The sequence below is a fragment of the Triturus cristatus genome, chromosome 1_2, assembly GCF_964204655.1.
Source record: "Triturus cristatus chromosome 1_2, aTriCri1.1, whole genome shotgun sequence".
Classification (NCBI taxonomy): domain Eukaryota; kingdom Metazoa; phylum Chordata; class Amphibia; order Caudata; family Salamandridae; genus Triturus; species Triturus cristatus.
Window position 1 is genome coordinate 1,111,850,150 of NC_140580.1, and position 18,857 is coordinate 1,111,869,006.

At 37.9% G+C, this 18,857-nt stretch overlaps 1 protein-coding gene across 1 annotated transcript in view; it reads left to right on the top strand.

Annotated features, from left to right (window-relative positions):
• The window catches only part of ADGRD2 (adhesion G protein-coupled receptor D2), a 493,199-nt gene extending 487,551 nt beyond the window's left edge, over positions 1 to 5,648 (top strand). Inside the window, exon 26 of the mRNA XM_085613752.1 lies at positions 5,344 to 5,648. Within this exon, the coding sequence (XP_085469878.1) occupies positions 5,344 to 5,357 (14 nt within the window). The 3' untranslated portion in view covers positions 5,358 to 5,648. The remainder of the gene's footprint in view (positions 1 to 5,343) is intronic.
• Positions 5,649 to 18,857: the final 13,209 nt, after the last annotated feature.

An 18,857-nucleotide genomic window follows, 5' to 3' on the forward strand; every position in this document is an offset into this window, starting at 1 on the left:
AGATCACTGAGCAGTTAGAACGCCGGCTCGCTAATTGTGCAGATACATATCATTTTCTAGAAAATCATAAGCAACTCAAAAGTGTTTCAGTCAGCATCTGATTGGAAGTTCAGGTAAAAACTTGTTTGAATACACATAGTGGCTGAGCACATTCAAACATGTTCTGTCCTAAACTAGCAATCAGCGTCGGATCAAATATGGTTTTTAAATACTTATGATAATTTTTTACACATCTGTTTATTGATTTTATTAATAAATGCACACAAAACACATTGGGGAGGCAATGCAGGTCATTTTAAATGAGTACTATTGTTACGTGATGAAACTATTATCCTTGTAGGTGAAACCACCAATTATGTAGCTCAAAATGCTTATCATTATTGACATAATAAAATAGTTATGTGGCAAGTGGGGCATTCGAGGTACAGATCCCCTGGAGAGGAGTGGAGGAGCATAAACTGGATCAAAGCGACTTTCGCTGAAAACATATGTGCCCGGATTTTAGGTGATGTGACTTATTTTTCCAGATGCAAGAGAAGTCGTAGCATTGTAAAATATTAAAGGCGCAGACGGCACAGGTAATCATGGTGGGGCGGGCCGGTGTGGGGTATGTGGATGGAATGCAGGATAGGGAATGTAAAATTAATAAATAAATAAAACCACTTACCTTGCACTCGCCGCATCACCGAGTCGGCTATGCGTCGAGCGCAAGGTAAGTGGTTTTATCTATTTATTTCTTTTACTTTTCCTATCCCGTCATCTGTACACTCCCTCTCCATCCGCCCCACCCCACCGCTGTTACCTATGGCGGCTGTGCCTGGAAATAAAGGATTATAATAATGGCCTCAGCCATAACAACAGTTGGTGATAATGGTGGCACAAGAAGGGCATCTGGTCTTTGTGAGACAAAAAAGAAATGATTACAGAAGGGCAATGAGGCATGAATAGATTTCAAAGAATGAACGCCTCATGTCTGCCCCTGCTCCTATCACCCTCTGCACCACTCACCCTGCTTGAGATATACCAAATGTTGGGACAGGAAAGTCCTGCTTCAGTTGCGGCATTTTGAGCAGGTCAAGAACCAAGGCTGGTATAGCACAGTGCCTGGTGCGCATGCACATTCAAAACCTTTTGGAAGAGGTTAGCATCTAGAAACATTTCTAGAGCATAGTTATTCAGACTGGGACTAGGCTGCTTCAAATGACTGTGCCCTACCAATTACTTATAGATACCTCTACTAGGTACTTCTGCTAGGTATTTCTAGGTACCTACTAGGTACCATCTAGGTACTTACTTCTTAATATGTGAAAGCTAGAACATTCTCACAAACGGGAGATGTCTGAGTGACAGCTGTAGGATCTCGCTCAGTGACAACGTCTGGATGCTGATGGGGAATATCTGAGTAAGAATGGTGTCTAAATGTACCTGATGCCTAGAGTGTACATCTTCTGAGGGCGATAAAAGCTGTTACTAGTTTTCTTTGCTAGATATGTTCTGTGAGTAATGCAAGATTATATTTGCTGCCTTCTGTGAGAGAGGAAAGCTTACTCTGCTACTGCCATGGTGTACCTATTCTGTGAGGAAGCAAAACTTGCACTGGTGATGCCCAATTTGTACCTGTCCTATGATAGAGAACACCTATGCTGCTTCCCTAGCAGTACAGTCCCCTGAAGAAGGTACGCTTGGACTATTTCTGCCCACAGTGTTCCTGTTCTATAAAGTTTGCAATGTTTCTACCCAAGGTGTCTGTTTGTTGATTGCTGAGTTCTGGCACCCCATACTACCTCCCTAGGAAACCTTGGACTCCTTGCTCTGGCTGCCCAGTGAATCAAGTGCAGAAAGGCTTGCACTAGGCCCTGTTTGTAGAGCCGTAGTAGGACATACCTCAGGACAACATAGGGTAATGCCCTCAACCAACACGGATGAGAACTAGCAGACCTTGCCTGTCCACTCCCCCCCCCCACAGAAAGATATGCCACCGAACAAGCTGCACTGACTCCAAGACACGTCTGTTTTTCCTATCCGGGCCTGGCTACACATAAATGCTTCATGGCTCCATTTCATACCTGAGACCTTCAGCCCTTATTACCTTTTTACTGATCAGCATCTGAATGGATGGAAATTCATGCATACGATATAAAACTATGAGTAGTCCATTTTAAAGTAGGAGTGTAAAAAATAGGTCCGGGTAGGTTGTATCAATGCTAAAGATTTTAGGATAGCCACATAAAATTAATTTACATAAACGTGGTCTAAATGGAACTTATTTACATAGCAGAGTTCACCATGAAAATATGGCATGGATCCAACCCATATTGACCTCTGTAGGTCTGCTCTAGTGTAATGTGTTACTGGTTGGAAAGTCATTATTGGCTGAAGTTGCCACTCATTACACTGCCTATTACGCTGCTGACGACAGTGGTCTACTGTAGCTGTGCACCTTCGTCAACTCGCTTATGAGTTTACTGAGGCTCCAATGTGGTACCATGTAAATTTTGCTCCACAGGGCTGATTGCTTCCCTTTGTGCCACAAGCTAATGATACTTAATAATGTTACTACCCTTAGGAACCAATCTGCACCCCTCAACCAAATAAAACCCTCAGATGTAATCAAATGGTTTTACTGTCCTGATCAAGACCCCTAGATTAACATGCTTGGGTTGAAACATTGACTTACCACATGAGGCTCAATGACACGTTTAGCATCCTTCTGCAGACCACAGCAATGCCAGAAGAAGCGCGGTATGGGCTGAGCAGCTGGAAACTTTCTTCCCACCTGTTGCTTAAATTTATTTCTGTTCTTATATTTCCATCCCTTCACCATTCACAAAAGGGTGTGTCACAATTTTCAAGTGAGCACTGCTCACAATGCATGTTTCTACATGTAAGATAATATATTTTATTACTTTGAATCCATCTTCTACTTTTGGTCTGTGTCCTTTATATTTTAACGGCATTGATTGAACCTTTCCAATAATTCAACAATTAGTTGTTTATTTGGCTGATCTAACAATAATTTTTTAGTTTGTGTACCAATAAGGCTCATTACCAGTTGCCTGGTCTTCAGGTATCCCTTGCACCCACACCGGTATGATAAAATTCGGTTCCATGTTACATTTTAGCGGATCAAACCTTACCGAATTTGACAGGAGAAAAATGTCTGGTAAAATTACTGGAACATTCAGATTTTGCTACAACAAGCACCAAATGCTGGTTATGGCCCATTCTTGGGGAAAACTTCTGATATGTGCTATTCCACGTGGGAGATGAGTTATGGAGTGTGATAAACATCACACTCTCATCTGGGCCACTCGTAATGAGGAGGTCTGTTGCACCATTGTTGTTGTTTTTTCTTTTTTTGTTTAAAGAGCTTTATTGAAACAAATAAAACATTACAAGGATGAAAACCTAATAATGTAACAAACATCAAAAAATAAAAACCAAGGTCTAGGAGCAATAATGATGAATTGTGTACCAAAGCAAATTAGCCTTTTTAAGATTTTGTAAATAAAGATAGAAAGGAGAGAGAAAGAGAAAAAGGAAGAAGAGGAGAAAGAAAAAGGTAGTCAACAAAAAGTCAACATCCTTACCAAATAGTATAAATAAGTACATCCGGTAAAGAGCACTTTAAGCTTTCAGATAACAAGAAGATAAAAATAAGTTATCTCTATATGAACAATATAGTAAGAACACAACATAAAGCTCATGGCAGTTGAAAAACAAAAGTACTGTCCTTGTTAGGAGCAACCTGGAAGGATAAATAGGCCTCTTTTAGAATGAGTTGCTGAGAAGTAGTTGCAGACGCTCTGTCCAACCTATGATGGTAACAAAGAAGGGTCCACCAGCCAGAAAAAGAAACCTTAGTGGCGTCCTTCCAATTAGAGGTAATAACATGAAATGCAATGGCAAGCAGCAAATCTACAAACAAACCCTGCTTTTCGGGGTACCAAACCATTTAGCAGAGTTACTGCCTAAAAATATGGAGTAAATATCAAAAGAAAAATTAAAGAAACAAATAGAGGAGATTGATTTGCATACCTTTAACCAAAAAGAGGAAATACTGGGACAAAGAAAGAAAGAATGTAAATATGTACCGGGAATATTTGCACAGGACCAACAATTAGGGGAAATCTCAGAGCTATACTTAGAGATAGATACCGGAGTTAAATACAACCTCCGATAAAAGTAATAGAATGTTTGGGTAGTGCTAGCATTGCATGAGGTGTGTTGTATTTGTGTCCATATGAAGTTCCATGTGTGTACCGAAAGAGTATGCTGCAAATCAGATTCAGTTAATTCCTAGTCTTGGGACGAGTGGGAAGAGAAAAAGGAAGATATTTGTAGATATGAGAAGCCTGAACTGAGAAAGAAGTAGATAATAATTCTAATAAAGGATCTAATGAAGATGAAGGGGAACCAGATAGAAGAGAGAACTGTTGGGTTAAGAGTAATCTTAAAGAATGATACCTAAGAAGAGAGGAGGCGGGCAGGCAACATTTAGATTGTACATCCTGAGGGGAAAGGAAGTGTGAACCCTGGAATAGATGCTTAACTTGAATTATTCCTTTGGCTATCCAATCTCTCCAAAAAATAGTACGATTTGAAAGTTTATTGGACCTACTTTGTCGTATAGGGGAATCTAGGAACACTTGCAAAAGGGAAAGAGATTTGATAAGAATCTAATTAAAAGTTGATATAAATTGTGAGATGGTTGGGGACTTAAATACGCGAGGAGACCGAGAGAAATTGGCAAGCGAGGAGAAGGGAAGAAGATGGATCAGAGTCCTCCAATCTATGCCAGACCTATAAAATGGATGTTTCAGAAAGAGATAAATAGGGTAAGACTTTACGAATTAGAAAAGAGGAGTGATACTGTTGGAAACTGGGAAAGTTGACACCACCCCGATCCTTAGGTGCTGACGAAGAAGACAAAGAGATGCAAGGCTTCCGATTGTTCTAAAGAAATTTATTTAAAGTACTATTGAGAGTTTTAACGAACGTTAAAGGAAGCCTAACTGATAACATGGGCAAATAAAATTTTATTAGCATGGAGCATCATCATTTTAACAGTGTCCAATCTACCCCTACCATAGTTGTTTTGTTATGGTGATTTCACTTGGGGGGGGGGGTGGGGATCATGTGTTCTGCTGCCTAGAGTCGTGATCTTGTTGAGTATTACAGACACGTGGTGTGATCTGCAGCACGGACAGTAGGTGTCATGCAGCGAGTGGTCCGGATTAGTTTGAAGCAGGGAAGGTACCAGGGGAGACTGATAGAATGTCTGCCTCGAGATGCCCAGACAGAGCGTCTAATCGGAGCTTCTCTTTAATGTCTGTCTTACAGTTGGGTGCAGGTGAAGGAAGGCTGCAGAGGCGTCAACGTGACATTTTTTGGGATTGTCACATCCATCATCAAAGACAGCTTGAGACCGGGCGCCAACAATAAGGTTTTGGAAGGGACGACGGAGGTGGGTCTGTTTCACTGACCATGAGCAAACACTTGCCAAGTTACAAACGCACCACGAAGCGCCAAAACAAGCAGCCCATCGGTGCCACCTGTCCTGTATGGGAGAACGCAACCCCGTGATCTTCGGCAGCAGTGATGAATAAATGTTTATAAATAAATAAATACAACTGGAATGCCTTTTTACCTATGCCTTTTTATTACAACTCTAATTTGCAAATGAGAATTGTGATTTTTTTCTGTAATAAAATATTGGTATTTAGATAGTGATGATATATAAGGTGGGCAATATAAAAATTATAATAAAGTTCCAATGTCAAATTTACCCATTCGTTTTTTTTTTTGCATTTCTGTTTTTTACCTTTGTACGGAAGAAACAACTTTTCAAGTTGAGGAAATGTTATTTAAAGACAGCTGCATTGTACACTTTCGCTAATCAGAACAAATGTACCCCTCCATGCCATAGCAATGGTGATGCGCAGGGCCTAAGCCTGGTGCTTGCTAAGTTGAAGACGGGCCTGGCCGGTAGCAGACGATTGCCGTATTCAGTTCCCCACTGGGCAGTTATTTTTTACTGATGTGCTCCTGCTGATGCTGTGAGGACACTTTGGTAGGGTGACCAGATTTTGAGACGGGAAAACCGGGACAGGCCAGACATAAAAGTAGGGCTAATGTATCTAGCCTTACTTATATGTCTGGCCTGTCCCGCTTTTGCTTAGACTTGTAATTGTGTACACAAACACACAACCATATATATATACACACACACACATATATATATATTTATATATTACCTACTGGCGGTCGCCAGTAGGTAGTTATAGTTAGGACCGTGTTTCCATAGGAAATCTCAAAATTCTATTTTGAATAACTTTGGCGCCGGTTGACGATTCCTCGCGAAATTTTCAAAACAAATAGGGCGCTCCGTCCAGCTCCTACCCTGAAAGTCTCGGGGTGATACGTCAAGCGGGGGCTGAGAAAAAGGGGGGTCCCAAAACGCGTTTTCCCCATGCATTTTCCCATAGGACCTTTAGTCCGAGCTACAGCCCGAACGGCTGAACAGAATTACTTGTAAATAGGCAGAGAGGTAGTCCGTAGGTCAAGGATGTGCCTTTTGTAGGTCTGGTGTAAATCTGTTCAGTAGTTCCTGAGAAAATAGCATTTAAAGCAATATATATATCTGTAAGCGCGCTCCGTGCGCTTACGGTAAGCTTACCGTACGCGTACGGTGCCGTGCGCGAGCTCAAATCTGATTGGTTGTCACATGACTGTAAACATTCGAATCGGATGAAATCAGGAAGTGTCGGCCGCCATTTCGTGTGTTTCACACAGAAAAAAAAAGGTGGATAACGTGAAAAGGGGGCAAGGAAGAGAGTTACAGACCCCCTAACATTTGAAAGGGGGTCAAAGAAGGACACAAAAGTACGAAAAATACATTTATTAATTTTTTAAAAAATCGCGGAGTGCGCGTACGGTAAGCTTACCGTACGCGTACGGCAGAAAAAAAAAATAAAAAAAGAAATAAAATTCAGATTTAAGTGTTTAGATATTAGGGGGCTCTAAAAAGAGCCGTTGTGTTTATGAAGTGATTTTTTAGTGGTACCTACAATTAAGTACCGATGCAGAGTCTAAGGTTCAAGAGGAAGACTCTGTTCCCTTCATCAGTGAAGTGTACACCATCTCCTCTATAAATGTCTTGCATGTTGTAACGCAAGTTGTTGTGGTAAATGGAACCCATACCATAGTCTCGGAGGAAAGCAGAAACAGATTTGTTGACGCGCTTTCTTGCTTTGTCAATCTGTGGACAAAATTGATTGGACCAGTTCCATTTTTGCCTTTGGCATATGTTAGAATACGCAGAGGCAGTTTTAGGGAAAAGTGAAAACAGTTGTGCAAAGGTCTCCTTCATAAGCATTTCCAGACCTACCCCAGTCAAAGTGCCTAGGTCATTGCCACCACAGTGCACTATTATGAGGTCAGGGTGTTGGATTTGCATGAAGGATTTCACCAATGGCATCAATTGGTGCCACTTTAACCCTCTCTGACCAATCCATTTAATGTCTACATTTGGCAAAGCAAGGTCTCTCACCATACCTGTTTTCTCTGCATACTTTTCACTCCAGAAGACATAGCTGTGCCCTACAATCCACACTGTGAACATCTTCCAAGGAGATCTGGATGCACTCAGGAGGTGTATTTCAGTAGAATGGGAAAAAAAAATGAAAGACAGTTTGGAAATGGAGGCATACATATTTTTTAAAATAAAAAGAACTCATTGGCTGTTTCACACCATTCTACACTAAAAACTAGGCTGTATGTGTACATTTATAGAAGCATGTTTAGTATTGGTACAGAAAAATGTGTTACCAAAGAACATTACTATGGATTTGCTGTTAGGTTTGAAAGGTCAAGCACTCTTGCTCTTTGGAAATGAAACATTGTGTGGTGAACTTCTGACCTGACTCCACACAGCAGTGTTCCATGAGCTGTTGCTCTGGTAACAGGCAGAAGTCAAGTTGGGGGAAGGGTACTTTTGGAAAAGGGTTGGTTTTTAACCAATAGAAATGTGTGATTTCATTTGAAAAAAAGGGGGAAGCACTGAGATTTGTAATTAACATGTATATGTGTGGAAAAAGAGAGGGAAACATTGCCATTATCTGGTTCTGCTGAGAGGAGAGAGGTGTACAGAACAGAGATCCTGGCTCTGATAATCTGCTGTTTGAGTGCCACATTTCTTTCACAACTAACTAATTTTAAAGGTGAGTTAAGAGTTTGAGAGGGGATGTATGTGGTAAATTTAGAAATGAATAATAGAATTGGAATTCCTTTTGTTGAAGTTGTGTTTTTCAATTTGTGTTTTGGGAGAAATTTAAATGTAAGGAACATGTAAAATATTATGGACTATGTTTTCACCATAAATTAAGGTGTACTGGTATGAATGAGGAATACTGTTTTCTGCATAGAATCAGAAGATGACTCTGTGTGCAAAGAGGAATTGTTGACAGAGATTTATTGCGTATTACTCTGGTAATTTTAGATTGGCATTAGTAGGAAAGGGGCAGCTATTTTTCTGCAGAAGCAGACTCTTAGCACACACCCAGCTGCTTATCCTGTAGAATCATGCATAGTATTCACAACCGAGTGGTGTTTGAGGTTGCAGTGAGTAATGCAAATACATTCAACAACACTAAGGCTGGTTGCCTTTGCTGGAGTGTAGTCATTCACCCAGGTTACACATGTTCCTGGTCTCAAAAAGCTGTTTGGACATGTGCTGTTTTCAGATTCTGAAAAGTGGATTGAAAATGTGTCAGACTGTAAAAGTACTTATCACTTGCCAAAAAAAGAGTAGTAAGTGTGCTTTCAAATTGGCAAAGAAATTTCGTTTTCTGCCTAATATCAAACCATGACTCTGTGTGCAAAGAGGAATTGTTGACAGAGATTTATTGCGTTCTACTCTGGTAATTTTAGATTGGCATTAGTAGGAAAGGGGCAGCTATTTTTCTGCAGAAGTAGACTCTTAGCACACACCCAGCTGCTTATCCTGTAGAATCATGCATAGTATTCACAACCGAGTGGTGTTTGAGGTTGCAGTGAGTAATGCAAATACATTCAACAACACTAAGGCTGGTTGCCTTTGCTGGAGTGTAGTCATTCACTCAGGTTACACATGTTCCTGGTCTCAAAAAGCTGTTTGGACATGTGCTGTTTTCGGATTCTGAAAAGTGGATTGAAAATGTGTCAGACTGTAAAAGTACTTATCACTTGCCAAAAAAAGAGTAGTAAGTGTGCTTTCAAATTGGCAAAGAAATTTCGTTTTGTGCCTAATATCAAACCATGACTCTGTGTGCAAAGAGGAATTGTTGACAGAGATTTATTGCGTATTACTCTGGTAATTTTAGATTGGCATTAGTAGGAAAGGGGCAGCTATTTTTCTGCAGAAGCAGACTCTTAGCACACACCCAGCTGCTTATCCTGTAGAATCATGCATAGTATTCACAACCGAGTGGTGTTTGAGGTTGCAGTGAGTAATGCAAATACATTCAACAACACTAAGGCTGGTTGCCTTTGCTGGAGTGTAGTCATTCACCCAGGTTACACATGTTCCTGGTCTCAAAAAGCTGTTTGGACATGTGCTGTTTTCAGATTCTGAAAAGTGGATTGAAAATGTGTCAGACTGTAAAAGTACTTATCACTTGCCAAAAAAAGAGTAGTAAGTGTGCTTTCAAATTGGCAAAGAAATTTCGTTTTCTGCCTAATATCAAACCATGACTCTGTGTGCAAAGAGGAATTGTTGACAGAGATTTATTGCGTTCTACTCTGGTAATTTTAGATTGGCATTAGTAGGAAAGGGGCAGCTATTTTTCTGCAGAAGCAGACTCTTAGCACACACCCAGCTGCTTATCCTGTAGAATCATGCATAGTATTCACAACCGAGTGGTGTTTGAGGTTGCAGTGAGTAATGCAAATACATTCAACAACACTAAGGCTGGTTGCCTTTGCTGGAGTGTAGTCATTCACTCAGGTTACACATGTTCCTGGTCTCAAAAAGCTGTTTGGACATGTGCTGTTTTCGGATTCTGAAAAGTGGATTGAAAATGTGTCAGACTGTAAAAGTACTTATCACTTGCCAAAAAAAGAGTAGTAAGTGTGCTTTCAAATTGGCAAAGAAATTTCGTTTTCTGCCTAATATCAAACCATGACTCTGTGTGCAAAGAGGAATTGTTGACAGAGATTTATTGCGTATTACTGTGGTAATTTTAGATTGGCATTAGTAGGAAAGGGGCAGCTATTTTTCTGCAGAAGCAGACTCTTAGCACACACCCAGCTGCTTATCCTGTAGAATCATGCATAGTATTTACAACCGAGTGGTGTTTGAGGTTGCAGTGAGTAATGCAAATACATTCAACAACACTAAGGCTGGTTGCCTTTGCTGGAGTGTAGTCATTCACCCAGGTTACACATGTTCCTGGTCTCAAAAAGCTGTTTGGACATGTGCTGTTTTCAGATTCTGAAAAGTGGATTGAAAATGTGTCAGACTGTAAAAGTACTTATCACTTGCCAAAAAAATAGTAGTAAGTGTGCTTTCAAATTGGCAAAGAAATTTCGTTTTCTGCCTAATATCAAACCATGAGTCTGTGTGCACACAGGAATTGTTTTTAGATATTTAATTTGTGATGGTTTTATTGTGATTTTCACTTGTAGGAAAGGGGTACATAGTATGTTAAGATTTGAAAAGATCATAAAAAATATAGTAATATATTTAAATAAAATAAAGGAATTTTTTTTTAGTTTCTTTCAGGTATTGCTGAAGAGCAGTGAACAAAATTTAAGATGCCTACAAAATCCAGACTAAGGAAAAACCAGAAAAAAATCTATATTTGAAGACAACTGGAGGACCTGAGTTAGATGGAGATGCTCATGTTGGGAAAAAGAGAAAGTCTTCTGGTAAGCAGACAAAAGATTTTTTTAAAAATATCTTCAAAAAAAGGAAAAATGTACAAAATGTCTGTACTGGAAATAATGTTTTAAATAGAAAACAACAGGAAAAAATTGAGCATTTAGTTAATGCAAATATACCTTCAGAAACAATAAAGATTAACTTAAAAAGAAAAACAGTGTTTAAAGAGATTCGTAGAAAAATGTTTCAGACAAGAGTTATGTCCAATTTGATAAAGGATGTGAAGAAATATAAGAAAAAAGCAAAATTTTATAAGAGAAAAAAAGAAATTGAAGCCATTGTAGCAAAGGCTTTAGAATTAAAAAGGAAACTATTCATTTTAATTTTGAACAGGATGCGTACATTAGATAAAATGGCCAATGTACTGAAATCATAAAGCAAAAGGAAAAGACTAGTGAAAAGAACAAACTTTTGTAAAGTGTTTTTAGGAGAATGGATGCATAGTTCAAGTAGTGAACCTTTTTTTAATGAAGAGAGTTATCTTCAAAGTAATAGTTTGCTGCATGCAGTTGACACCAGAGGTCGTGCTTATGAAGTGAAAAATGGTTGTATAATGGAGAAGGAGAAAATGGTTCCAAGAGATGAGGAACAAGTGATGGCGGATGAGGTTATGGGGAGACGTCCTAAAGCCCCAGTGTATACTTGGAATTGTAGTAGTATTTGCACTGTGCGTCAGGAATCTATTGATAAATTTCGTGAGTTTCTAAGAGAATATAGTAAAAAAAAGTGTTAAACAGAAGATTAAGGTGCTTCAAAGTCTTGATCCATGCAGAGTGAGAGAGAATACTGGTTTGCAAGGACACTCTCTGGCTTGTCTATCTAGGAAAGTGTGTCAAAGTGTTTTTCACCATTTTAGGATGCTGGCAGTTCACCATACTGAAATGAGAAAGTTTGTGAGACGATTGTATTTTGCTAAAAGTCCAGCAATAAAGTTAGATGAATTGAATAGGGCTCTGTTCCGTGGATCGGTATCAGATGTAGAGAAGGTTACTGATGAAATTCAGTTTAGTTACTTTGGTCCGGAACAAGAAAGTGCAGATAATGACACAGTTATCGAGGAAGATGTGGAAGAGAATGTAGAACCCTCTGTAAGTAAGAAATTTGATGATCAAATGACAAAATTTGCAATAATCTCTAATGAAAGACCAAATATTACTTGTATTTGTTGCCGCAGAACTCATTATAAAAATCAAACCAGGAATGTTGATCTGTACAGAAAAAGTGAAGAAGAAGATAATTATAAGTGGAAGGATTTTGCAACATATATATTTCTGGAAAATTGTTTTGATTTGGGTGAAGATCAACGTATTTGTAAATACTGTTATAACAAGTTAGAAGAAAATAAAATGCCAGCAAGAGCTGTACATAATAATTTAGAATTGCATGATATTCCTGCTGAACTTTCTGACTTAAATACTTACGAGTCTATACTCATTCAATGTGTCCATCCGTTCCAGACTATAGTACGTATGGAGCCAAAAACCAGTAAATTACCTCCTTCAGATTTACTAAGAGGTTTAAAAGGAAGAGTTGTCTATTTGCCATTAGATTTGAAAAAAAATATGGAAACAATTGATGCAGATACTTTGGAAACTGAACCATTAGTTATTCTGGTTAATGGTGTACCTACAAAGAACAAGAAAATTTGGCAGGAGCTGGTGGATGTACGGAAAGTACAAAGAGCAAATTTGTATTTGAAAAAAAATAATAAATGGTATGAATCAATTTATATAGAAGAAGAAGAAGAAGATTTACAAGAAGACACAGAAACACCAACTGGTCAAATTGAAAAAGTGGACAAGTCAAAGGAAGAAGAAATTTATGAACATTTTAGCATACATCCTCTTCATTCAAAAGAAGTTATGGGAGACACTATTGATCTGTTTCAGATGAAGAAAGCAAAAGGAACTCTCGTGAGTGTATGGGAGGAGAGCTTGGAAGCTCGATGTTTTCCCCAGCTGTTTCCTACAGGAAAAGGAGGACGATACGATGAACGTCCAGAACAGATTCCAGCTTCTGAGTATCGGACTACAAGACTATATGCAGAAGATCCAAGATTTCGTCAAAGTATTCCTTATTTGTTCCATCTTTTATTTGAAAGTGACTTGTCTGCATTATCTTATGCAGTAAATCACATTTTAAAAAGTGGAGTACATTTACAAAATGTGTCTGCTAAGGATTTTATGGAGAAAGTGCAGCACCGAGATGATCATTTGGAAACACAACTGATCAATCTGATGGCTTGTCAGCGTGGGACAAATGAATATTGGTACCGACGCCATGATGAATTAAAATGCATGTTACGGAATTTAGGAACTCCAACATGGTTCCTTACCCTAAGCTGTGCTGAGTACGCTTGGGATGATTTACTGGATTTTCTACGAGAGGCAAATTCAAACATTAAAAACATCCAATACAAGACAGCAGGAGAACTGTGCTAATTGGATCCGGTTAATGTGTGCAGATATTTCAATCATAGATTTGAGGCTATGATGTGCTTCATCTGCAATAAAAAAATTCCACCTCTTGGAGAAGTTGTGGATTTCTTTTGGAGAAAAGAGTACCAAGCAAGAGGTGCTCCTCATATTCATATGCTGTTGTGGATCAAGGATGCCCCAAAATTTGGAACAGATGCTGATGAAGCAGTTTTATCTTTCATTGAAGAATATGCAACATGTGCTATACCAAAAAGCACAGAAGAGAAAAAGTTAAAGGATCAAGTTTTACGTTTCCAAAGTCATCGGTGTGGAAAATACTGTCGACGGAAATACAAGAGCAAAGATAAATTCTACACTAAATGTCGATTTGGATTTCCTAGACCTATTCTTTCAAAAGGAAGAGTAAACAGTTTTATGTCAGCTGTGAGACATACTATTACAAGAAAATCACCTAAGAATACCTACAACCTAAAAAGAAAAGAAGAATCAAAATATATAAATGACTACAACCCAGTCATTTTATCCATGTGGAATGCTAACATGGATATACAGTATGTAGCTGACAATTCCATTGCTGTTGCTCGATATGTAACGTCTTACATTACTAAATCAGAAAAGACTGAATTGAAAGAAATGTGGGAAGAGATTTCTCACGAGAAGACTGTCAGTAAGAAGCTATACAGTTTCAGTTTAAAGATGTTATCGCATCGAGAAATTGGATCCTACGAATTTTCAGATAGGTTATCTTCTGCAAGTCTCTACTCGAAATCAAGAAGAATAATTTGGGCAAGTTTAGGCCTTGCAGCAATGAGAAATCGGGTACTGAAATCTGTTGGAGAAATTGAATATTTAGCACAGTTCGAACCTGAAAGTACAGACATTTTAAAAACAAACATGTTGGACACATATTACCCAAAAAGAAGTCATCACCTTGAAAACATGTGTCTCTATGAAGTGCTGCAGAACTACATTTTTAAACGGAATGCCACAGAAGACATCAACAATGGAAAATATAAAGTCAGTGGTGAGGAAGGATGTTTGGTGAAGCAAACAAAAGGAAGTTTGATAAATCACCGGAAGCTGAGTTGCGACACTACTGACAAAAAGGAATTTTACTACTTGGCACTTTTACAGCTGTTCAAACCATGGCGTTCAGAGGATGAACTACTTGGAGAATTCCAGATCTATGAGGACTCATTTAATGCATGTAAAGATACGACTGAATGCAGTACTTTCACAAATTATGTCCAAATGTTAAATGAAGAAATTGAACAGGAAGCTACAATTGCAGCTGAAGTAGCTAGAGACAGTTCTCAAGATAGCCAAAGTTCAGGAACGCTCAGTCAAGATCCCCTTGGACAACCAATCGTAGAAAATGAAGCTGCAATAGCCATGACTGAAGTGGAAACGACTATGAATCAAGCTCAGGAAGAATTAATAGACTTACCAAATTTGGAAGAACAACTGAATGAAGAACAGCAACAAATTTATGAAGAGATCAGAAACAAAATTGATCACGGATTACTACATGAAAAAAAGAGTGCTCATGCACATCATTTGAACCAATCAGGATGTATGTGAGCGGACAAGCTGGAACTGGAAAACGTTTCTTAATAAAAGTCATCAGAAGCTACCTACAGCAAAAAACGGATTCAACTTTGTCTTGTGTTGTTACTGCTCCAACTGGGTTAGCAGCATATAACATAAAAGGAATTACCTTACATCGTTTGCTAATGTTACCAGTGGAGCATGAGAACAAAATAGAATACAACAAGCTAAGAGGAGAAGCATGCTTTGAAGTGTCAAGAGTGTTGAAGAAGATGCAAGTTCTCATTATTGATGAGGTGAGCATGGTATCAAACTTAATGCTTGCCTTTGTGCATTTAAGAATGCAGCAAATTCTAAGGAAAGACTATGACGTGTTATTTGGTGGAAAACATGTCATAGTTTTTGGGGATCTTCTACAGCTTACTCCAGTTAAAGGACAACCAGTGTTTAATACTGTGACACATGAAGACACAAAGAAGTCATTGGGAAGCATTGGTAATGCAAATATTTGGTCCTTCTTTGAGTACAAGGAACTTACTACTAATATGAGGCAAGCAAACGATGAAGATTATGCAAGTATTCTGAAAGATATCAGAATTGGACTACTCACTGAAGTTGGCAGGAAAGCATTACAGAGTCGGTTGCTACATAATTTATTCCCAAAGGAAGAAATAGATGCAGAGAAAATATACCAGAACATTGCAGAAAAAAATACTGTAATCTGCTTAATGCCAACACTACGTGAGTGCTCAATATTCAATGAGGAACTTTTGAAATTGGAAAAGGAAGAGATTAAGAAATTGGAAGCAGTGGACAAAATTCAGCATGAAAGAATTACAATTACATTAACAGGCGAACTGAGAAAAAAATTGGATTCTCTAGAGAAGAAAATTTCGAAAACAGCTGGATTAGAAAAAAATCTATATGTTTGCATGAACTGTAGAGTATTTTTAAGGAGAAATTTGGATGTTGAAAAAGGCTTAGTGAATGGAGCTATGGGTAAAGTTGTGGGTTTTGTGAACTACCAGAAAAAAGATGGGATTGAATTTTTTAAAATAAAGTTTGATCAGATTGAAGAGGTTAAAGACATTTGTCGTTGTTCAGTCCGTTTTTTGCTTGTGAAAGACTTATATGTACGTAGGAAGCAGTTTCCGTTTTCTCTAGCATATGCTGTAACTATTCACAAGTCTCAAGGATTAACTGTAGATTGTGCTTTTGTGAACATTGGTTCAACTGTGTTCAAAGAAGGTATGGCTTATGTTGCTTTGTCACGAGTGAAAACATTATCTGGTTTATTCATGATAGACTTTGATGACTCAAAAGTTAGTGCTGATGCAAATTGTGTAAATGAGTATAATAGATTAAGAAGAACCTATGCTCCTCATTTAGGTCAGTATCCTGTGTTGGAAAAACGTGTTGTTTCTCGGAAAAGGAGAATTGAGAATATCTGTAATGAGGATGTAGAGAAGAGAAAACAAAAGAAGAGTGATGTAATTGCAAGCAAAAAGAAAAAGGACAATGTTGAAGAGGTTGTTGGTTGTCATTTTGAAAATAGCTCTGGTGTCAACTGCTACGCTAATGTAGTGCTGAATGTTGTATTTTATCTTGAAAGTTTGCAAGAGCAGATAATAGTAAATCAGGGAAAAAGATTCTGTTCTGTGCTGAGTCTCCTTTTTGAAAAGCTGAGTATTGATAAAACTAAAATAGAAAGTGCTACTGAAATTAGAAAACTTTTAGATGTATGTTCAGGATGTACACAGTTTTCTCAAAATGTACAGCAAGATGCACAGGAATTCTTGATGTATTTTCTTCAGGTACTGGAAGAAGAAGGGGTACAAATAGAAAATATGTTTGGTCTCTCTTATAAATGGGAACATAGTTGTGAAAACTGTTTCAATACATGTGGCTCTAATGTTGATTCTGAAAGGTTTATTTATTTAACATTGCCAGAGAGTAAATCAGTCACTTTTGCTAAATTAGTTAAAGATGCTAATCATAGCATGGAATGCGGTGAGTGTAAATCTGACATGTTTTCAACGTTAATTTTAAAGGAATACGGACAGTATGTAATTTTAATGATGCAACGATGTAGAGCTGATGGTTCAAAATTGGATACTTTAATAAAGAAGTTTACAGGACAGCAATTATCAATTTCAGGAAAATCTTTTGTAACAGTTGCAATAATTTTCCATGATGGACCTACTGTAACTTCTAGTCATTACACAGTTTATCTAAAATGTAAAAAAGGCTGGACAATGTGTAATGATTGTCAATTGGTTTTTAAGCAACGTTTGCCTTTTGATTTAGCAAATTCCTATCTAATCTTCCTGAAACCTAAATTTTAGAGAGAATTGGCAACATCTGTACAAATCAATTTTACCATTTTATTGGATTACCATTGGAATTTTCTAATAAAAAGATTTTTAAAATTACCATTTGGCCTAAAGGAAAGGTAACCAATTGTATTGTGGACTTATTTAATTCCTAATTAATCTTTCGGAAACCAAAATTTTAGAGAGAATTGGTAACATCTGAACAAATCAAATTTTGGAATTTTATTGGATGACTATTGGAAATTTAATCAAAAAAGAATTTAAAAATTACCATTTGGCCTAAAGGAAAGGTAACCAGATGTATTGTGGAGTTATTTGAGATATATTATTTTTGTGATTATGCTTCTGTAACAAAATTGTCAGACGGTATTTTTTTGAAATAGTTATTGTTATTAGATGAAATTTATTTTGAATATTTTGCATTTCTATAATGTTATGTTTAAGTGAGAAGAGATTCTGGGCTTTTTTAAAACAATCTTTGAGATTGTTATTTTTTTTTTGCCCGCTGTTAAGTGATGAATGCAATTGCTTTCACGATTTATAGTGAAATGCAATATATTCTGAAAACAGCAAAAAAATGGCAAAAAATTGTTTTTGGAACTCAGCTCCTTCTCCTAAGGGATCACAAGCAGAAATGAGGGGAATGGGTGTGGTGTAGGAGAGTTCTAGAACTGAAAGTAGTTTAAACCAATCAAAAGTGTTGTTTCTTGATCACATGACCCACCGTGCGCGTACGTTACGCTTACGGAGCGCTTACAGAGCGCTTACGGTAAAAGTACGCATGCGCGTATAAAAGACACGCGCACGCGCGCATGCGCATAACAGGCACGCCCCAACACTTCCGCGTAACGTGCGCGTGTAACCTATGCGCTTTCGCGCCGCGTACGCAGTACGCACGTCTACGTAAATTGCGTAACCATACGCAAGAAGAGTAGAAATATTACGTACATAAAGCAAAACATGCGCTTACCGTAAGCTTACCGTACGCGCACGTAAAAAAAAAAAAAAAAAATATGGAAAAAAAGAATCACTATGTTATACTAATATATCTTACCTGTTTGGTTAAAAAAAAAAGGTGAAAAAAATATATATTGCAGAATTTTTAAAATGTTACCATAGTGTTTAAAGAGAATATAAACTAAAATTTAAAAGATGTAAAAAACCTTGCAAAAAAAAAAAAAACACACGTTAAATATAAGAATTTGCATTTAAAAAACCATACAAATTCACTGAAAAAACCATGGGTTTCACACACGTTATAGTTAGGAATTAGCATTTAAAAAACCATACAAATTCACTGAAAAAACCATGGGTTTCACACACGTTATAGTTAGGAATTAGCATTTAAAAAACCTTGCAAATTCAGTGAAAAAACCATAGGTTTCACAGACGTTATAGTTAGGTGGACATTTCACTCGTAAAAAACCAATGAAATTCCCCCGTTATAGTTAGTTAAGCTAACTATAACTCGCGCACCCGCAATCCACTGCTGATGACGTCACATATAACATCACTCATGACATGGTCACTGACATCACTCATGACATCACTGATGACATCTCAAATGACATCACTGATGACATCATCCTTGTGATAAAGTGTCAGACCTCCTCTCAC